The sequence below is a fragment of the Chiloscyllium punctatum genome, chromosome 19 (assembly GCF_047496795.1).
Source record: "Chiloscyllium punctatum isolate Juve2018m chromosome 19, sChiPun1.3, whole genome shotgun sequence".
Lineage (NCBI taxonomy): Eukaryota > Metazoa > Chordata > Chondrichthyes > Orectolobiformes > Hemiscylliidae > Chiloscyllium > Chiloscyllium punctatum.
In genome coordinates, this window is record NC_092757.1 from 81,163,272 (window position 1) to 81,186,709 (window position 23,438).

General features: G+C 43.7%; 1 protein-coding gene across 8 annotated transcripts in view; it reads right to left on the reverse strand.

Annotated features, from left to right (window-relative positions):
* The window catches only part of LOC140491527 (rap1 GTPase-activating protein 2-like), a 407,584-nt gene that overhangs the window by 115,380 nt on the left and 268,766 nt on the right, over positions 1-23,438 (reverse strand). For all 8 annotated transcript variants that reach the window (XM_072589835.1, XM_072589836.1, XM_072589834.1 and 5 more), the window contains one exon: positions 817-901. In XM_072589835.1, coding sequence (XP_072445936.1) covers positions 817-901 — 85 coding nt within the window. The remainder of the gene's footprint in view (positions 1-816; positions 902-23,438) is intronic.

Sequence of the window (23,438 nt, forward strand, 5' to 3'; positions counted from 1 at the left end):
ATCCTGAATTAGTTACATTGAAAGACAATGTTCAGTTGTATAAGAACTCCAGGCTCAGATTTGTCTAGTTTTCCTATTGGAAGAAGGTCATTCTACAGTAATCCTTATGAGTTCTGATCTCCTTGTTACACAATAAATATGGAGGCACATGAGAAGGCACAAATAGTTTTATAAAGATAGAACCAGAATGAAATATTTCAACTGCTGACAAAGACTGAACAGGTTTGTGCTCTTTACTCCAGGAAAAAGAGGACTTTGGGGTCTCCTAATAGTACTTTGAAAATTGTTCATTTTCTATACAGGCCGTGATCTGTTTAAAAGGCAGGGCTGGCTTAAGAGAGGAAAAGGCCTATTCCTGCTCCTATTACTTATTCTCAAATGAAGGGATTTGATAGGGCTGAGGAAGGGAATATGTCTCCAGTCGTGAGGAACAGCAAATCTACAAGATATAAATGTGAGATGGTCACTCGGGAAATCCTGTTAGGAATTCACAAGAAACACTGTATGCAGAAAATCATTAGAATGTGGAACTTGCAACCACAGGAATCATTGGGGTGGAGAGTGGAGATGCATTTAGAATGGATAAATCCATGAGAAAGAAAGGAATAGAAGGTGTAGAACAGAATATGTAGAGCATAAACATCAGCACAGGCCAATCGGCCCAAATCTCCCGTCTCAGTGTTGTCAGTCTTATATAATCAATTTAAACAGTACACATTAGGTGAGCTTTTCTCTGATTTAGCCCTACACAAATAAGATAAAATATACAGTTAGTCCACGACTCATTGTGATGAGAATTTGGAGTGTTCTACATACCCGAGTGGATGGTGGAGCTGTGTGAGGTGGTGATAAGTGTGGTTCAAGGGCGCTTGTATTGGACCCATTTGCCATCTCTTGTTTCCTGTCAAAGTAAAAGAAAGTCGTTGAGAGTGTGAGAAAGCACAAAATATGAAGAGACCATTTGGCCTATCAAGCCTTCTCTTTGCACAGACTAAAGTTAAGCGAATGAAACTGCAGGATATTTATCCCATCCCATGACATCCATGTCATCAATCTCTGAGCGGCGCTTTCCCCCTCCCCTCTGCAACAGCTCAAGAGCTTTGATCCCCTCTGAAAGAGATACTTGCATTTATAAAGAACTCTTTCAAGGCTCCTGGATGATCCTGCTTTTATTTATTCACAGGATGAGGGTGCCAGAGGCTAAGCCAGAATTTGTTGTCAATTTACAGTGAGCTCCGGAGTTTCATGTAGACCAGACCAAGTAAGGATGGCAGTTTCTTTCCCTAAAGGACATCAGTGAACCAGATGGATTTTTCCCAACAATCGGCAATGGATTCATGGTCATCATTAGACTCTTAATTCCAAATGTTTTAAAAGTGAATTCTAATTCCACCATCTGCTGTGACAAGATTTGAACACTAGCTAGGCCTTTGGATTAACAATCCATTGATAATATTACTAAAACCATTAGCTAGGCCTTTGGATTAACAATCCAGTGATAATACTACTAGGCCATTGCCTCCCAATACATCCAATAAAGTACATTGTCTTAAAATTTCATCACAGATGGAATGTAGGAAATACAGCAATCAATTTGCAAAGAACACGCTCCCAGAATTAGCAATGTGATAATGACCAGATAATGCATTTTTTCTAACTTTTGACCAGGACAGCACAAATCCCACTTCTCGCATTTGAAATTACGAGTGGAATCATTTACATTCAATCAAGAAAGAAGACAGAGTTTTGGTTTAACATCAAGAGGATAACATTGCTGACAATGCAGTGTTGCTCTGTAGTTAAATTTTATTCATTCGTGGGATATGGGCATCGGTATCTAGGCCAGCATTTATTGCCCATCCCTAATTGCCCAGAGGGCAGTTAAGAGTCAACCACATCGCTGTGGGTCTGGAGTCACATGTAGGCCAAACCAGATAAGGATGGCAGTTTCCTTCCCTAAAGGACATTAATAAACCAGGTGGGCTTTTCCTTTACAATCGGAAATTAATTCATGGTCATCATTAGGCACTTAACTCTTTTATTGAATTCAAGATCCACCATCTGCCATGTGCAAGATGTGAACCCGGGTCCCCGGAACATTACCTGGGTCTCTGGATTAACAGTCCAGCAATAACACTACAAGGCCATCACCTCCCCGCTGTGCTGGAGTGTAATCCTGAAGCCTGCCCTTAAGTGGGACTTGAACCTGCAACCTTTAGTTTCAGAGGCAAGAAAGCTGCCTACTGAGCTGCGGTTGCTACATATTGTAAGAAAGAAAAATATGACAGGTACAGTTTATAAACTGTGTATTGTCTTGCATTAAGACATTTGCCAAACTCTTTTGTGCAAAAAGCTGCCTATTGTTGGCACAGGCTCTTAGCAACAAAGCTAATCATTCATGTAAGAATGACCCATTAACAAGCACATAAAACAGCTGATTATTTGCTATTTGTTTCACACCTGGAAATCACACGGCTCATAAACTCTCATTCCAAGCAATTTCCCCAGCCACCGTTGCGAAGAGACAAGGAAACAAAGGGTCTTTTTCTAAGGCAATCTCATTAAGACCAATTTAAGGTTGGCTCATTGATTATCCACTGGATTATTTGTTTGCTTGCTAAACAAGCTTTTCATGTTCATTTCCACATCCCAAATTAATGGCAGAATTAAGAAAGATCTATCCAGGCCAATGTAGCTGCAAGAAACTTCATTGCTGGCTGCACATTCCTGTTGAAGGGGTGATGTCCAAAACGTCGATTCTCCGCTCCTTGGAGCTGCCTGATCTGCTGTGCTTTTCCATCACCACTCTCTCAACTGCAGTTTAGGATATACTTTGCGCAATATGGAGGTCCAATATAGCGCTCTGCTAAAACCTATAAAATTAGAAGCAGGGTAAGCCTAAAGGACACTTCCATATTTGGCCCTGACTTTCCATCTGCCCCAGTGTCGATGGGAGGTCCACGTGTAAAATCTGAATTTTCCAGTGGTTGGGAATATTATGGAGGTGAAAGTGAGGACTACAGATGCTGGAGATTAGAGTCGAGACTATAGTGTTGGAAAAGCACAGCAGGTCAGGCAGCATCCGGGAAGCAGGAGAATTGACATTTCAGGCAAAAGCCCTTCATCAGGAATGAGGCTTGTGGGCCAGGAGGTGGAGAGATAAATGGGAGAGAGGTGGGACTGGGGGGAAGGTAGCTGAGAACATGATAGTGGACGGAGGTAGGAGTGATGGTGGTAGGTCAGAGAGGAGGGTGGAGCGGATAGAGGTGGCGGTGATGGTGGTAGATCAGAGAGGAGGGTGGAACAGATAGAGGTGGCGATGATGGTGGTAGGTCAGAGAGAAGGGTGGAACAGATAGGTGGGAAGGAAGAAGGACAGATAGGACAGGTCATGAGGGCATTGCCGAGTTGGAAGCTGGGATAAGGTGGGGGGAGGGGAAATGAGGAAACTGGTGAAATCCTCTACGTTGGGGAGATAGGACGTCTACTCGCAGAGCGCTTCAGAGAATATCTCCAGGACACCCAAACTAACCAACGCCAACGCCCCGTGGCCAAACACTTCAACTCCCCCACCCACTCCGCCAAGGACATGCAGGTCCTAGGCCTCCTCCATCACCACTCCCTAACCACCTGATGCCTAGAGGAAGAACGCCTCATTTTCCGTCTTGGGACCCTCCAACCCCACGGCATCAATGTGGGATTTCACCAGTTTCCTCATTTCCCCTCCCCCCACCTTATCCCAGTTCCAACCTTCCAACTCAGCACCGCCCTCATGACCTGTCCTACCTGTCCATTTTCCTTCCCACCTGTCTGCTCCACCCTCCTCTTTGACCTATCACCATTACCCCCACCTCCATCTGCTTATCGCACTCTTAGCCACCTTCCCCCTCCCCCCCAGCCCCAGCTCCCTTCCATTTATCTCTCCACAGAAGGTGGTGCTCTTTGGCTCACAGCCCCATTCCTGATGAAGGGCTTTTGTCCGGAACGTTATGGTGTCTAGTGCCAAAGAGCACCACCTTCTGTTACTAATAGGTAGTGCTGCGACTCTGCCAATATGCTTCCTCTTGCTGAACTCTTGTCTAAATATTAACTCTCTGGCTCCCGACCCCAATAACTGTCTGCTTCTACCACCCTGCCCCTACTGGGAGACCTCTGTTGCAACTGGGAAAACTGTTTGGAGTTCTGTGTGAGGGCTACATAGAATATGCACACATGAAAAAAGAGACCATTCAGCCCAATTAGGAGTGTGTTGGTGATGGTGCGCTACCTGACACACCTCTATCCCAACTGAGCTGCTGAAATTATTTTTTCTAAGAAGTTTGTTTTGACCATCCAAAGCAGAGCTGTAGAGTACACATCAAGACTCCTCATTACCAGACTTGGGACAATGAATCGACAGCCAGTGAATCTGTCTCTCAGATAAGGTCAGATGGTAAACCAAGGGCTCACTGTATTAAAGATCCCACAGTGCCACTTTCAAGAAGGACACAGGAGTTTATTCTACTGCCCAGGTCAATTTATCTCTCAATCAACATCACTAAAATGATTTCATCAACCGGCCACTGCTGCTTGTGGGGACTTGCTGTCCTTAGGATTGTCTGCCACATCTCTTACATTACTGCAGTAACTGTCCTTCAAAGGTACTTTGTGATACACTGGTGTCACTGCAAGGCAGTCTGTAACTCCAAGTTGTTTGCTCTGCTCTGAAGTCAGAGTGCCCACGAACTCTGAAGAAGTGCAGCACTGTTGTGAAATGGATTTGATTAGTACTAAATGTAGCCTGAGATCATTCAACAGATGTGATTAGAAAGGCCTTCCGAAAAAACAGCGCAGTTTCTCCATCATGAGTGAGCCCTCACTCACCCCTTCACATCAACCAGTCTGCATTCTTCCATTCCCTCGGATTGCTAATGTGAACGTGGAACCAAGTTACTGTAGGAATATAAGGTCTGATTGATGCTTAAAAGAAATACTGAAGTTTATCTGCTTATCCTTCTACAATTCCGCTGGAGGCATGATACAACAATAATGGAATTGTTGGCTAATTCAATCTTTATCAATTAATCCATACCAGACCCGGACATGACACAAAGAAAATTCCCAGAGGTGGAGAGCTTTTGGGCAATAACTTATCGAATGACATATCACAGATGAGTCATGTATTCTTTTCCAAAATGTGATTTTCTGAAGGAAGTCTATTTAATTTTAATTTAAATGAATCAACACTAACTACTTCCATTGTCTCCCCAAGGAGTCAGCAAATGTACTGGAAATGAAAAAAAAAGACTCAATTAATGAGACAAACCAGAAAAGAATAAAGATGGGTTTTTAGCCTCCTCCCAGACAGATAAAAACAAAATAATCCATTAACTTGCAGAATCAATCGGAAACCCTCTGGCATTCCTCATTGTTGGAGACTGGAGACACTTCCCACCATCTGTATTACAGCCCATGCTACATTGCAGATTTAACAAAGCAACAATACAAAGTCAAGACATCAGAGTTTAGCACTGACAATCTGCAGTCTTACTACCGCTCAATCATCTGGGACCCGGGAGGAACTTTAACCTGATACATATTGAAGACATTTTCGAGAAGGGTGAAATTTCCCAGTTGTTTTAAATATAGGATTTTTAATGTAAGAAGTTTAAAAACAGCCCTAGCAGAACTGAACTCAATGGGAATCATGGGGAGAGGCTCTCCTCCAGTCAGAGTCACAGGGAGCACCATGAAGATTGCAGTTGTAGAAGACAATCATTTCAGTTCTGGGTCATCTCTTCAGGAGTTCGTCAGGGTAGAGTCTTAGGCCTAACCATCTGCTGCTTTATCAATGACTCTCCCTCATCATAAGGTCAGAAATGGGGATGTTTGCCAATATTGTACAATAATGTTCAGCACAACTCTTCATATATTGAAACAGTCCATGTCCAAATCCAGCAAGATCTGGACAACAATAGGTTTGGGCTGCTAGGTGGCAAGTAATGTTAACACTACACGGTGTTGTACAATGACCATATCAAACAAGAGGCAATCTAATCATCTCCCCTTGACAATCAACGGCCTAACCATTGCTGAATTCCCTAATATCAACATCAACATTGTTTACCATTGACCAGCAACTGAACTAGACAATCCATATACATACTGGACTACAAGAGTAGGTCAGGGCTGGGATTTTGGTGGCAAGTAATAGACCTTCTGACTTCCCAAAGCCTAATCACTGTCTACCAGGTACAAGTCAGATATGCAATAGAATATGCTTTGCTTACTTGGGTAAATGCAAATCCAACAACACATGAGAGGTTCAACAGTATCTGGGACAAAGACGTCTGCTTGATTGGCAGACACTACATGCTACCAACAACATTCACTCCCTTCAATACCAATGTACAGTAGCAGCAATTTGTATCATCGAGAAGCTGCACTGCAAGAACACACCTTCAATGGCATCTTCCAAAGCCATGATCTCTATCGCCGAGAAGGACAAGGGCAGCAGATGTATGGGGATGCCACCATGTCAATTCCCCTCCAAGCCACACATCATCCTGACTTACAATTACATCGCTGTTCCTTCGCACTCTCTAGATAGTAACCTGGAACTCTCTTCCTAACAGGACTGTGGATGTGCCGACATTCTCATGGGCTGCTGCAGTTTAGGAAAGAGGTTCACCATCTCTTCCTCAAATACAATTAGGGATAGGTACTTAGCCAGTGACATCTAAACTAATACATTTTTTAAAAAAGTAAAAAAGACATATATGGTGTTTTCAGATGCAATGTGTGGAATCTTGCCACTTTAGATTTTGCACCAATGGTGAGGTGAGTTCCAGAGCAGGAGCTTGACCACATCAGGAATGGACCTTCCAAGTGAATTTTCCAGAGGATGCATGATTAAGAACCTGCTTCAGGGATCGTCATTCCTTAGGGGTGGTAGGCAGGGTAAACAGGATTCAATGCACATAATTTGAAGAGCCATCAATAGCCTTCACAATGGCTACACAGGGATGTGTGTTCTAGTGGCTTGGATGAGATGCTTGTGAAGAAAGTGGAAGGGAAATAATCAAGGTCTGCAGCCTGTTGAGTGGTGGGGGGGTCCTTGTGCAGGAAATGCCAGCAATTTCCTTATCGTTATATATTAACCAGTAATCTAGAAACCCAGACTAATGTTCTAAGGACCTGGATTCGAATCCCACCATGGCAGATAGAAAAATCTGAATTCAATTTTGAAAAGTCTGCAGTAAAAAGCTAGGAATGTGACCATTGTCAATTGTCATAAATAACAAACTAGTTCATTAATGGCCTTTAAGGAAGGAAATCTGCCATCCTTACCCAGTTTGACCTACATATGACTGCAGACTCACAGCGATGTGGTTGGCTCTTAACTGCCCCCTGGGCAATTAGGGATGGGCAATAAATGCTGGCCGTCATCCTGTGAATGAAGTTTTTAAAAAGTCTTTCGTATCAGTCTTAATGACATTCCATTCCATTACAAGCCTCTGACTTTGGAAGGTGTTAGGCCTGTTCCTATACCTGGCTTCTACTGTTGAGTGCTATCAAGTTCCAGACCTCAACAATTCCCACAGTGCACTTGCCTCCTCTAAGCCCAAAAAATGGGAAGAGTGTAACATCCAGGTGATGTCACTGGAATGGTAATCTGGAGACCCGGCTACCGTACTTTGGAGATAGAGATTCCAATTCCATTATGGCAGCTGATAGAATTCAAATTCAATTAATCTATAAAAAAAATCTGAAATTGAAAGTCTCAGTAGTGATATTGGTGAAAGAACTATTGATTGTTGTAAAGACTCATTGGGATCACTACTGCCCTTTGGGGAAGGGAAATCTGCCGTCCCCACCTGTTCTGACCTGCATCAGGCTGCAGATCAACATCAATGTGATTGCCCCTTATTTGCTTTCAAGGGAAATGAGGGGGTTTGGCTACAAATACTGGCCTGGCCAGGAATTCCACATTCCATTAAGGATTATAAGAAGATTTGCCACTTTCCAGATGGGGTGTGTCACCCGCTCAATGTTAGCAATTATAAAGATAGCACACAATGTTGTGAATGTACAAACCAGCTCATTTAGCATTTGGGGTAGATGAAAGGTTAACACACAAACTTTCATCCTATTCTTCCCTCTTCAGGCACCAATTACCTGCTGTATTATTCTGTTTCTGTTTCAGATGTGCAATGTTTCAAAAAAAACTCTTCTGTGAAGGTTTAAGACTTTTCGTGATTACTTTGGTACTTTTAAAAGGCATAAGTATTGTATTAAATTGTTACAAATCAAGGAGGGAGATGCCTTTCCCTTAAATCACTTTTCCTTCCTAGGTCTATGTTAAAGCTAAACACACTGCACTGTAGCAGGATTCCACATGGATTTAATAGCCAAATCTCCAAGTCCTTTGCTCTTGGCCTGGTGAGTGGCATCTCATCTCTGGTCTCTTAATTCTGGTGGGACCTACTATGAATGACAACTGTAGATATTTGCTAATAGTTTTAGGCTGGACTGTAATCTTTCCCTGTCATCACATAGTTAGCACTAGGGCCAGTACTTTGTATCTGTCAACTGGTTCCTTATTTTCCCCTATTCCCCTTTAATGGGTAAAAAAACTGACTCTATGACTCTAAAACCACAGATGGCAAAAAGGTACCCCTCTCCCAAATCAGCAATGTTGTGACAAGGAGAGTAGCTACATATGTGAGGCACTGGGAGGGGCTGGCCAAGACACTAGGACAACCCCCAGCTCTTCTTGAAAGACTGGCATGTGTATTTGCTACATTCACCAGAACAGGCAGACACAGATGCAGTTTAATGCCTTGCCCACAAGGTGGCACCTCCTGCCAAGCAGTACCCCCTCATATAGGCTGGAATAGCCTATATGACTTGATCCAGGCCTGGACAAGGGCTAGAATCCAAGACCTTCTGACTCAGGGGTGAGATTCTTATCAAGAAGGTGAGGCTGGAAATTTCCTGGCATTTCAATGTCATGTACAGTACAGCGATCCCACAGTCAAAGGCTCATGAATATAAACTATACACAATGCAAACCAGGAGGTCATTTGGTAGATTTTGAATCGTCCATCTCATGAGAGTCACATCCTCTTCAGACACCTGACTGAGAGTAAATTGGACCTGTGGGCATTTCTTGACACATGTAATGTGCTCTGTGTGTAATCTTTTACTTTAACGGATTCCAAATGCAGTGCTATTGCTGAAGGAAGTACTTATGGTCTCATCATCATTATTCAGTCTCTCAAATACATCATGAAACTATTAGAGAAAATGAAATATTTCCAGGATTGGAAGTAAACAAGCTATTTGTTGAAAAATGAGACAGAAACCATCCGTTCAGAGAGTTGGTTAACTAATGTTTTGTATTGAATTACATTCTGGAAAAACTGAAACATTCTTTCTTTGAAATATTTTGTGTCAGTGTGATGTTATTTCTCCTTCCCTGAGCCAAGAAGCTGTAATGGTATCAATTAATGTGTTTGTATGGATTATGTAAACAGATTCCTCAGTTGGCTGTCCATCACTTCTGCTCCGTTAAAAGCAGAGAGGTAGCAAAATATTCAGATCAAAAACAGCCACTGGCTATTTTATAAAACCTGAAAATGCCCAGACTGTGTTTATAGAGTGAAGGAACAGTTTGTTCTATGTTGGTGAGTGGATTTTCTTTTTTTATTTTGGTGTCTGAGTGTTGGAGGCAAATAAAGCAATGATAATTCTGCAAGTCCTGCTCAGCAGCCACCATTTTGAGCTCCTTGTCCAAAGTGAGCAGGAATGATGGAAGTGAAAGAAAGGCTGGTTTCTGGCTGGTGAAGCAGTGGCCATTGGTTTGGTTAGCTTCTTGAAAAGACTGAGATTGGATTGGCCTCTTGACAAAACAAGTTGCGTCTTCGTTCGCACTGAGCGATGGTTGTGGTAATTGCAGATGAGCGAACAATGTTGTGCCTGGGAGGGGCTCATTGACTTGGGCTTCAGATCGGGCAGCAGGCAAATTCAACTTATCACCGCACTTTTCAGGACCTAAGAAATGACAAACAGTGGAGAGACTAACCGCAGGTCGGGTTTGGAATTGCAATTCCAGTCTGTGTTTTTTAAAATTCAGTCATGGGATGTGGATGTTGCTGGCTAGGGCTGAATGTTTTGCCCATTGTCAGTTGCCCCAGAGGGCAGTTAAGAATCAACCACATTATGTGATGTGGAGTCACATGTATGTCTGATCAGGTAAGGATGACAGACTTCCATTCCTAAAGGACATTAGTGAACTAGATGGGCTGTTATGAGAGTAGTTACATGTGCACCATTGATCAGGCTTTTCAAATTTTAATTTTAGTTTTTAAATTTCAAAAAGATCACTTTTTACTTTAAAAATCACAATAGGAATCTAAAAAGCCTGCTCAATTTAATTTTCTTTTATTGAATTCAAATTTCACCATCGGTTATAGTGGGATTTAAATCTATCTCCTCAGAACATTAGATTGAAGTTCGGGATTGCTAGTCTAGTGACGTTCCCATCGCCTCCCCAAATTTATTTGGGTCTATTTCCATGCTGCCTATTTCCATGCTTGCAACACTTTCAGATTTAGTTGGACGTGTTTATCATCATGAAGCAAACCTGCTACGTTTCTGCAAGGAAGGCCTTGAATGAGAATTTGTTGCATAGAATCAACTCAGCATGACACGTGTGGAGCACTATTTGTCTTCACGTCATCCATGCCTTTTCCCGCTATTAATAGTATTTTAGTTATTGCTCTCCCTAATAAACTTTCTGAAGGGTGTCTTTGTTTTCTGCAACTATCAGCCCTTCCCCCTTGGAGGCAATCAAAAGCGTCACTTAACAAGTCAAAATAAAAACTGGAAACCAGAAACAAAAACAGAAATTGTTGGAAAAGCTCAGCAGGTCTGGCAGCAGAGAAATCAGAGTTAACGTTTCGGGTCCACTCCCCCTTCCTCAGAACCACTTGATAAGCCGGTGCATGTTGTTTCCATTGGTCCCACTGTTGCTGTTATTGCTGTGCAGTAATTCCCCAACAAGCAGCAATTTTTATTTGCTTCACCACCCATTCCTGGTACACATTGGATAAACACAAATTTATTGTCACTTCAGCAGTTATAGAGTCATAGAGATATACAGGACAGAAGTAGACCCTTTGGTCCAGCCCATCCATGCCGACCAGATATCCTCAATTCTTTTTAAAGCTTATTATTGTCTACTGACCCTCATTCAAACCATAAAGTCCACTACTTAAAATTTGCTCTGCAAGAGTCTCCCAGACTGTAGAAGACTGATATCATTATCTCATTTCATTCTCACAACATGAATTCGATCTGCCAACATTTCAGAGAATTGTTTCAAAGTATTCAGGTGCTCCAAGATTGAAGCAAATCTTTGAGTAGCACGGGTTTATGGGATTGTACACTGACCATTCAAAAGAACACAGCACTGGATACAGCAATCCAAGCCTGTCCCAAAACCAATCGCAAGTTCTGATTACAGGGCTGCCTCGCCTCAATATTCTATTTTTTTACAGCTTTATCAATAAATAAACTCAAACAGTGACAAGATCAGAAAGAAAATGTTTTAGGAGACAAAAGCACATTGTACATTTTGCACAGGGTAATGCCTCCTCCTCCCCTTCCTCATATTTCACCATGTTACTGACATTAATCTTATTGATCACTCTTTTATTATTCATGTTGTCCAAGAGCAGCAAGTTATTTCCATCGATTGCCCTATAGGAGGCTTTGATTCTTGTTTCTATGGGCATCTTGGAAAGAAAAAAAGAGGTTGAACAATGTCAAAATTCACACATGAATTGAATTTTACCAAACGAATGACAGATGTGCATTAATGATTCCTCTCTCCTCTTCGAATGTTCAGCCCTTGCTGCTCCTTACATTCACTCTGCTCCTTTCTATGAACGCCAAGATCTTCTTCATTTTTTTCCATGAAGATTACTCATCCCAGCTCTCAGCTTTTGTATCGTTAATCATTCCCCCCCCCCCCCCCCCCCAACCATTACAATGACTATACATCCAGAATACTTTACTGGGTGTGAAGAGCTTTGAGACATTTTGAAATTGTGAAAGCTGACAAGTAAATGCAAATTCCTCCTTTTTCTTAATTGTGCACTGCTGCCCGTGTACTTTTCATCAGCAACAGGAGCACATTTGCCTTTGAAATAGTGTCACATTGACAATCTGATTCTGGAACTATTCATGCAGCTGTAACATTCATTGGTACACAGCTGGCTGGACAAATCTGGCTTGCTATCTTTCAGCCACAGAGCTACTGTGCTCAAAGTAATCTGGGTGGCTTCTGCCCCTTCTCGGTGGAATCAAACTGGGTTATCTTCCTAAATGAAACCCACCGTAATTTCCCTGCAAACAGATTTTCATTGTACTGAGAGGACACCATGGACCATTGATCTCCAGGTGTCTGTGGGTAAGATGAAACTCTTCAGCACCCAGCTATCCTCCAGCTAAACAATGCTACACATTTGAGTCCCACAATACATTGCACACAATCTCAGGCCAAAGTGCATGGCATACCAGCATCTTCTCATTCACTCAGGAGATATGGGTGTCGCTGGCTAGGCCAGCTATTTATTTATTGCCTATTTGTAACTGGCTAGTGGGAGGTCAAGAGTCAATAACTTAAAAGGGTTCAGAAAAGATTTACAAGGATGTTGCCAGGGTTGGAGGGTTTGAGCTATAGGGAGAGGCTTAATAGGCTGGGGCTGTTTTCCCTGGAGCGTTGGAGGCTGAGAGGTGACTTTATAGAGGTTTACAAAATCACGAGGGGCATGGAAAGGGTAAATAGACAAGGTCTTTTCTCTGTGGTGGGGGAGTCCAGAACTAGAAGGCATAGGTTTAGGTGAGAGGGGAAAGACGTAAAAGGAGCTTAAGGGGCAACATTTTCACACAAATGTATGGAATGAGCTGCCAGAGGAAGTGGTGGAGGCTGATACAATTGCAACATTTAAAAGGCATCTGGATAGGTATATGAATAGGAAGGGTTTAGAGGGATATGGGCCAAATGCTGGAAAATGGGACTAGATTTATTTAGGATACCTGGTCAGCATGGATGAGTTGAACAAAAGGGTCTGTTTCCATGCTGTACATCTCTATGACTCTATAACATTGCTGTGGGTCTGGAGTTACATCTGGGCCAGACCAGGTAAGGATGGCAGATTTCCTTCCTTAAAGGAAATTCATGAACCCGATGGGTTTTATGATAATTACCAATGGGTACATGGTCACCACTACTCTAGATTTTTGTTTGACTCAGGAACTCCAACCACATGGTGAGATTCCAAACCACGTCCCCAAAACTTTAGCTGAGGCTTCTAGATTACTATGCCACTGATATTACCACTGTACCATCACCTCCCAATTAGCCCCAGCCCTTTCTGAGGGGAATGCAATTTGTGCAAAATCATCAAAGTTCATTATGTAGACCCTGGCTATAGACAGGCAGAATAGGGACATAGCCTTGAGAATTTAATTCGGTTTAAACATTCGGTGTTCCTGCGGTGACACCTTGAGGAGGAGGGTGAAAAATAAAAGGCAAGTGATAGATCGCAGGACAGTCACTGGGGGAGGTATGGAGTCAACATCATTGCAAACTGAAACAGCAAGGGAAACGCAAAGGGCTCACCAAGCAGCAAGCAATCCAACTTAAGGGACGGCTTTCCAGGTAGGGTGGCAAGGTAAAGCTTTGGAGTCATGAACTCAGAGGCAGTAATGGCCACCATTTGGCTCTGCTTGCCCATCTCCTTCACTCTCACACTTCTCGTGTTCTCCACCCTTGGCTCTCATGGCTCTACTCACGTCCCAATCCCCTCCAACCCCACTTTCACAGAGAGGCCATAGCACTTCCAAAACGGGGTCACGGTGGGGAGAAAGGTCAGGAGGCACTGACCTGTAAGGGAAGTTTTGAGGCTTAATGGGATACAAGCACGACTTGTTTTATCCAAATGCAGTTCCAACTGGCAGCCAACACCTGGCCTGTTTGCAGGGAGCCCTGGGTGACAGTTCTAGCAATATTCAACCAACCCAAAACTGACGTTCCGTTCTTGATCATGGTCATAGTTTGCAGCTTTAAATATTACAGAGTTGCTTTGCTACATTTGCAAACAGCTCAGCAACATTGTCAAAAGACATGAGAAATACCGAAAAAACATGTGCAAAGAATTCTAAATCAGAAATGTTAACCTCAAAGGAAAGTCTAAAGTCTATACAGTTTGTGGTCATGTTGGGGAGGGCGGGGTGGAGGTGGGTAGATTGGAGATTCTGGCTGGCAGGTTTTGCAGGTTGCCACGATGCAGGCTAGTGGGAATTCTGCTGTATCCAGGGACATTTTCCATGGGAAACAGATGGTGGGAGTTTTACTTTGGCAGAGACGCTCTTTGAGAATCGGAAGTGTGCCATAGCAGTGATGCAGTCGGTGCAAATGATGCAGGAACGTGGTTAAAGGGACACTGACCCTGGCATCTGAAAAGAATTGATGATGACTTGACAGGTTTGTCGGTCCTGGCACAGGGTCTGAACCCACAAGCTTCTCAATCAGAGCCATCAACTGAGTCAAACTGATGTCCAAATGTAGCATAACTACATTCACTTCAACCTCCGAGAGTACGACATTCATTTTCACTTGTTAACATTTCCATTTGCAATTCTTCATGATGGATTTTGAAGGAAAGGCAGTGAACTGAAGAAACTTCCACGGTGACACAATCATGAAAAATGTTTTAGTTTGATTATGATCTGTTTGTAGTTTGGCTGTTGGGTGAGGACTGGCAGTTAGTGAAAAGTGAATACTGTCGGTTGTTAAATGCCAATCAGTACCTGGGCAGGGAACCTAGTCACTCATTGCCGAAGTGATTGAAACTTGTGCGGTGGTAACTCATCCTGAAAGTGGGGCCCTCTCAGTAAAGAGAGCAAAAGGAAAGAGGGTCTGTGTGGCAACCTATGGCAGCTCAGTCGAAAATGAGGTCAGTCCTATCAATGAGAACGATTTGAGGTCATCACCTTGTTTGTTGTTTGCTGCTCCAGCCTCAGGTTTTCATTGTGAAACATTGGGAGATGGAAGTCAACTTGGAGAAACCCTTTTTTTTAATCAAGCAAACTAAAATAGTGAGGGAGTAAAGTTGCTGAGAGATATTGGCATAAAGGTGGAGATGTTGGCATGGGACTGGAGGTGTTAGAATAATGCTGGGGGTTTTGGTGTAGAGCTGGGTTTTGGCATTGGGCATGGGGCTGGCAAGACAGAAGAATGAAACATTGTGTGAGTGGTCTATTGATGTCCCTCTGTGTATCTCTCAGCTTTAGGAATTGGCAAACAGCCACTTTACCACGTGCACCCAGTTGAGTATTGCTGCTGACTAAATAAATGGTCTCTAACAGATTAAGAGGATATTTTGCAGAACTGCTCTTTTCACGATTGCCTCATGATTCAAACAGTCTGCATTTTAATGCCAGCATGGCACCCATTGACCTGTATTGTTGGGGAGAAGCAGCTTGATCAAGTGATACTGAATGCAAGCCCAGAATTTACACAGCCTCCAGATGTTTGAACTGCAAGAGCAAAATGAGATTGGATTACCAACTTCAAATCACTTTAGTGGGTTGGATCCCTTCATTAACGGACTGTTAATTGGAATTGGCTAATGCAATCAATTTGGAATCTATCCTCCTGTGCACTCTGTTTAAGGAGATGTGCTAATACTCCCAAGGAAGCATTTGCATGAGTGTAATTTGATCACACAATAATTTGAATACAGTAAATATATTGTAAAACGTACACAGGACAATTTGTGCACCAGTACATAATAGTGGGATACTATTCCTTGAGCTTTACGCTCACATCCACAGATTGATGGCATTAGTAACTTACTATGACTTAGGCCTGTTGACTGTGACCTTATCACAACAACTTTATTAAGGAATAATTTAGAATCAAATCTACGAAATTTGGTAGCCTATATGCATCATACGTATTGATTGACCATTTCAATTTGTTCAGAGAGCCTCTTAATGTACTATGAGTTGCGGAGTCATTAGATGAGCAGAGCTTCCCATCAGGATTGTGAAAGAGAGATGCTGCCATATCCAATTGACATATAATGTGCTCAACGTTGTTCACAGTTCACTGGCACCTTCAGACACAGTGCAGGACAATTTTGGCAAATGTTGTGCCACCTGCCCTTTGCAAAGTATTGCATCCACAGGAAGAATTTAAAATGAAAACTCATTTTACTCGTACAGTGAGAGAAGGAACTTTGCGAGGCCAACGTCTAGACTCCCGTGATGTCCCTGTTAACTGCCTGACATTCAGCTACAGTCAAATATTTACCTTCAGAGGTATATTGGCTTGAATTTATCGTTTTGACCAAAATCCAGAAAGTACCACTGATACCTGGTTAGTTGTCGTGTTACAGTTTGCTGTGTGCAAATTGTTGGCCATGTTTCCTACATTACAACAGTTGCTGTCATCCTCAAATGCATCTTTGACTGCAAAAGAGTTTTGGGATGTCTTAACATCAAGAAAGCTGCTACATAAAACCAGCTTTCCTTTCCTTTTTTACATGTGAAGAAGGTCGCAGACAACTAAGTTCAAAGCTCAGTCAGGATCTGAACGTATGAATAATGACGGACAGGAAAGCCATTGCAACGCCACTGCTGTTGTCCCAATGCTGGCCATTGATGTTCCTTCTGATCTGGGAGACCATGTTTGAAAGGTCTCACACACCAATTGACGTGCAGGTGCACTGGCTTCCAATTCTGGAAGTCACTGCCACACACTGACCTCAGAGGTAAATGAGGGGAATGTAGCTGTCTAGCATCTACAAGGCATAAGTCAGAAGGATAATGGGATACTGTATGCTTGCCCAGATGCATGCAGCTCCAACAACATTCAAGAAGCTTGGTATCACCCAGGATGAAGCAGTCCCAATGGTTGGCACCCTACCTATCTGATCATTAACATTCACTCCCTTGCTAATGCACAGTAGCAGCAGTGTGTACCATCTATAAGATGCACTGCAGCAACTCACCAAAGCTCTCTTGACACCGTCTTTCAAATTCAGAACTTCTACCATTTGGGAAGACAAGGGAAGCAAATATGTGGGAGCAGCATTCCCTGCAACTTCTCCTCTAAAACCACATGACCCACCAAATCCATATATGCTTTTCCAACAGCACTCCGGAGGTGTCTACAACCCATGGACTATAGCAGTTCAAGATGGCGGCTCACCACCATCTTCTCAAGTTGAATTCCCCTCACCTGAGGCAATGAAACCTAGCATGGGTTGGGGATGGAGGGGGTAAGTGGTGACTGGCCTACTATGGTGCCCCTGCTTGAATGATGCAGGGTTACGTTCCATGTGGATGCCTCCCACAGTCAAACAGCATAAAAAAAAGTTGGTTGAGTAAAGCAGAGCAGGAAACCGGGTGCCCAGGCTTCCTGTCAGTGTCCTCCACAGGTTGGCACATCAGTGGGCAGCATGGTGGCTCAGTGGTTAGCAGTGCTGCCTCACAACTCCAACGACCTGGGTTCAAATCGCACCTCAGGCAACCCATTGTGTGGAGTTTGCATGTTCTCCCCGTGTCTGTGTGGGTGTGCTCCAGTTTCCTCTCACGATCCAAAGATGTGCAGGTTAGGGGAATTGGCCACGTTAAATGCCCCATAGTGTTCAGGGATGTGTAGGTGAGGTGCATTAGTCAGGAGTAAATGTCGGGGAATGAGTCTGGGTGGGTTACTCTTCAGAGGGTTGATGTGGACTTGGGCCAAAGGGCCTGTTTCCATACTGTAGGGATTCTACAAAAGAAAGAGACCCCTGCTGTGGGCTTGCAAGAGGGAGCTCCTTGGCAGTGACCCAACCACCTTGTCTGTTCTTTCTTTGTTTTATTTCTTCACAGGATATGGCTGCTGCTGGCTAGGCCAACATTTAGGCCCATTCCTAATTGCCCAGAAGCCAGTCAAAAGTCAGCCCCATTGCTATGGGTCTGGACTCACCTCTAGGCCAGACCAGGTAAGGATGGCAATTTCCCTCCCTCGTGGACATCAGTGAACCAGATGGGGTTTCTTTAACAACTGGCAATCATTTTCATGGTCATCAACAGACCTTGATCACAGACTTCTTCTTATTGAATTCAAATTCCACCATCTGCCAGAGCTAGCAAGAGTCGTGCAGTCCTCTTTCAGGAAGGTCTGCTGAACAACATAACAATCAGGCAGTAGGGACACCTCCGAGCCAGGAGACTGAGGTTTGAGTCCCACCCGCTCCACACCAGTGTAATAACATCTCCAAACAGATTGATTAGGAAATATTGACTGGAGTCCTGCTGCCTGACTTGTTTAAACTTCCCTGCATCAGGAAAACAGCAAAAAGCCTTGGTAACCGGTTAGCCCCAGAGCGAATGTTGTCATGTCGAAAGGGTTCAGAAAAGATTCACAAGGATGTTGCCAGGGTTGGAGGGTTTGAGCTATAGGGAGAGGCTGAACAGGCTGGGGATGTTCTCCCTGGAGCATCAGAGGCTGATGTTATCGAGGTGTATAAAATCATGAGGGGCATGGATAGGGTATATAGTCAAGTTTTTTTTTCCCAGGGTCTTGGAGTCCAAAACTAGAGGACATAGGTTTAAGGTGAGAGGGGAAAGGACCTAAAGGGTAACCTTTTCATGCAGAGGGTGGTGCGTGTATGGAATGCTATGCCAGAGAAAGTGGTGGAAGTTGGTACAATTACAACATTGAAAAGACCTCTAGATGGGTACATGAATAGGAAGGATTTAGAGGGATAGGAGCTAAATGCTGGCGAATGGGATTGGATAAATTTAGGATATCTTGTTGACATGGACCAGTTGGATGGAAGGGTCTGTTTCTGTGCTGTACGACTCTATGACATGATGTTCAGTGATAGTGGCAGCACGACTCAGGTGCAGGGTCTGAAATCAATTCTCCACCACAGCTGTCAAGTTAATCTCAGCAAATAACAAAAGAAAATCTACCCTGGCTGCCATATCTTAAATCACACAGAGACAGCTGACTGCAGGTTTCTGTGGATACACACAGTTATGGACACAGCCTTAGAATGGTCTAAATCGCCTGGCTTTATCATGACAGCCATTCAGAGCTGGCCACTGGGCAGATGATGAACAACTGCTGATTTTCGCTGTGGGCTGAATTCACTTCCACGGCAATACTGGGGGTGAATCTGCCCCTTAGCTCCCTCCCCCACAACCCAGGTGACAGCTCTTTAATTAATACGAGTAGGACCAGCGTCTCTCCCCAGGAGGAGGGCTTCATTGGAGGGTAACAGCTTCTGTGAGTAGGCTAAGGAACCGTGATATTTAGTGACAGACCCACTTATTGAGGTAAACCTGGGGTCTCACTGAAGTCTGGCAGGTAGGACCTGGTGAGATGGAGTGAAGGGCAAAGTGGACAGGGTGCTGCTGAGGTGGTGGTCTGTTTGGTTGTATGGGGAGAGAGTTCCAACTGGCACTGGGCCTTGGTACAGGGAATGCCCCTCCCAGTTACCCATTACCCATGGTGGCAGCTTGGGGCCTGCTATTGGGTTTAATTGCCCATGTTAGGGCTAAGAGTGGATGACCCACCTGGTGAATCCCCCATGATGTTTCGGGAGGTAGATGGTAGAGTGCCATTGATGCCACAACACCCTCATTTACTGTCTCCTCCACTCACCTTTTTGGTGTGTTTGTAAGACCAGGAGTGGTACTGATGAGAAGAAGGTACTTTCTGGCTTAACAAGGCGGGGCTAGGGGGTGGAGGAAGGGGGGGGGGGTGGTCCTCCATCCCTAGTAAGTAGCAGTAATGCCACAACTAAAATTGCTAGTCGGACCCAGTGGGTCAGAAGTCGGCAAGAGTTACATCTGCATTCCAAAGGGCCATGTAAACCTGCCAATTTAGCAAAGGCCCAACCTCTTCATCTGTACAAGCTTTGAGCACAATATTAATTCATAGGCTGGACTGGGCCCTTTATCAAGCACAACAGACCTCTAAAATAGGTGTGAGCACTCTTAACTATGGGACTTAGAAGCCTAAAGCCCAACCATCCATAGCTCAATGGTGATGGACTCAGATCCTCTCTCCTTGGGATTCTTCTTCTCAGCTGCCAGGAAATGATCTTTCGCTTTGGAGTCAAGCAGGGCAAGGATTGGCATCAAAAGCACCCCAACGCTCATGCTGCCAATAGTTGGCTTCACGGGTTTTTTAAAAATGTATTCCCTTGTGGGACATGGGCGTCACTGGCTGGCCACATTTATTGCCTGCTTCTAGTTGCCCTTCAAAAGGTGGTGGTGAACTGCCTTCTTGAACCACTGCAGCTCATGTGCTGCAGATAGACCCAGAATGCCGTTCGGGAGGGAATTATATAGGATTTTGACTCCCGTGTTGGTGAAGGAATAGTGATATGTTTCCAAGTCAGGATGAGTGAGTGGGGATTTAGAATCCCTATAGTGTAGGAAACAGGCCAGTTGGCCCAACAGGTCCACACCGACCCTCCGAAGAGTAACCCACTCAGACTGATTCCCCTACTACTCTACACTTACCCCTGACTAATGCACCTAACCTACACATGCCTGAACACTATGGGCAATTTAGCATGGCCAATTCACCTAATCTGCACATCTTTGGATTGTGGGAGGAAACTGGAGCACCCAGAGGAAACCCATGCAGACACGGGGAGAATGTGCAAACTCCACACATACAGTCGCCCGAGGTTGGAGATGAACCAGTACTAACCACTGAGACACTATGCTGCCCCACCGTGCCTTCTCTCAAGTGCATCTCCAGAAGAGTTCATTTGGGCTGGTCAGAACACCCGACAGCTGCACTATGTCCACAAAAGTGTTTGGGTTCACCAGAAAAATTTGGAAAATAATGTTCAGGAATAGGCAGGCAACCTTAACCAGTTCTGAAGAAGGGTCATGTTAGACTTGAACCATTAACTGTGTTTTTCTCTCTCTCCACAGATGCTGCCAGACCTGCTGAGTTTCTTCAATGCTCTTTGTCTATGTTTCAGGCTCCTTAAACAGCTCTTTAAGGAGCTGGTCATTAATCAGCAGCAAGTATAATTCCACCTCCCTTCCACAATCCTACCCTCAGTGACCCTTGGAAACCTTCACAGTGTCCCAGAGGCATTGGGATCCTGAGGTGAGTTCCAGGAGCACATTTTGCAAAGCCTACCTGTAACAGGTTCTAACCCCAAGAACCCTGGCTGCAATGTAAATGTCTAATAAGTCCAGGCCTTGATTTTGTGGCTTGTCCTTAAATATAGGGCTGGCTTGCTCAGTCAGCTGGAGTGCAGTGCAGAGTGACACCAACAAGGTGAGTTCGATTCCCCTACTGAGGTCATCTTGGCCTTTGCATGAGATATGACGACCCTTAGGATAAACTCAGCACCAAACATCTCTCTCTAATGATAGAACTGACTATAGTGTCTTTTACTGTTAACTTCCAGGCTCACGCTGAAGAGAGGTCACTTTAGCAAGGGATTAGCTGCTCACAGTAGCGACAGTGTCATCACCCAACAAGCAGTCAGGGGAAGAGTTGGGAAATAGGGGCGAGCAGAACAGAGAAGGTGGGGTTAAGAATCGACAGAAATATTGTCATCAATGGCTTTAGTGTGAATTCCAGTTCAATGCATCATTTTCTGGACCACTATTAAAGTGGACACTTCTTGCCCAATTTACACACAAACTCTTCCCACTTTCGAAAAGTGAAATCAGTGGAAATGAGAAACGCTCTTACATTCTCGAAAAGATCGAGAGACATCCAAAGCAGCTCACCTAGGGATTTCACTTTGATGCATCACCTGTTGCATGTCAGTGCAAGCGGTTGTTATTGCAAAACTCTTACCAGCAGCAGCCAATAACCTGCATTTTTGTGGTGACGTGAGATTGAGGAAAGAAATATTGGTCAGGAAGGCCATCAATTAAGTTGGGGACCTTTAAGTACTCCCTGAATAAGGGCTATAACATTTATCTAAAGGACACCTTTTCTTCCACTGATCACTTGCTCTGAGCTGCATGGAAGTCACACCTTAAACTATGGCTCAAGTCCTGAAGTGGTCTTTGAACCTACAGGCCTTCAAGGCGTTAAGACTGAAATTTAAACAGCCATTACGTTAATATAGAAACACAGACAATTAACAGCACAGAAGGGGATATTTGGTCCATGTCTACGCCAGCTGAAAGAGAACTACCTAGTTTACACCCCACTGTCCAAATTTTGGTCTGCAGCCCTGTAGATTATGTCACTTAAGCTCATAACCAAGTATTTTTGAAATAGGTTGAATGTTGTTGCCTCTGTCACACTTCCAGACAGCGAGCTCCAGGCTTTCATCACACTCTTGGTGAAAAACCTAACTTCTCTAATCCTTCTGCCAATCACATGAAATCTCTGTTACCTCTGTGCCTCCTCACTCTGTGAGGGGAATAGGTCTTTCTTATCCACACTATCTAGGCTCTCAATCATTCTTACATGGCAATTAAATCTTTGCATTGAAAGAAAACCACGCCAACCTTTTCAATCTCCTCTCACTGCTAAAATTCTCCAGTTTTAGCAACATTCTTTTACAGTATATCTCTTCTGTACCCACTGTAGTGCAATCACATTGTTCCAGTAATAGTGACCAGAATAGTGCACAGTCCTCTAAATAAGGCCTAACTACTGTTTGATATGGTTCAGCATAACTTTGCTTAATACCTGCCTATTAAAGGAATACATCTGGCATGCCTCCTTAACTACCCCATCTACCTTTTGGAATCCATGAGACATGTTGTTCAAGATTCCTTGGTTCCCATTCTCAATATTTGATCTCTGTTGTTTACTTCCATTTGCTTTTGGCAAATACATTACCACACACTTCCATTCACCACTTTTCTCCCTACCTGTTGACAACTTCCTGTAGTCTGCTGCATTTTCACCCTCAATTTTTGGACGATTTTCAACTTCTTAATTATGTCTCCTACAATTAAGTCTAAATCATTGATATTTATTATGATAGGCCAAAGGACCTAATACTGAGCCCTATGGAATCCCACCAGAAATAATCTTCCATTCACAAAAACTCCCATCAATTCCAATCCTTTGACCATGTTACCCTTGAATCTCTTGCTAAATCCACGTAGGTCAAATGCATTGTACAACCCTCATCACCTTCTCTTGTTACCTCCTCAAAATATTCAATCAGTTTGTCAGTGATAACCTTCCTTTAAAATATCGGTGCTAACTGTCCTTGATAAATTTCTAACTGATGATTTATAATGTCTCTCAAAATCTTTTCTAATAATTTGCCCATGACTGGTCTGTAAATTAATCAGTCTATCCTTCCTCACTCCATCAATAAACGGTCCTCAAGGAAACAGGTTGTTCACAAAACAAGACTGACTTTCAAGGAACAA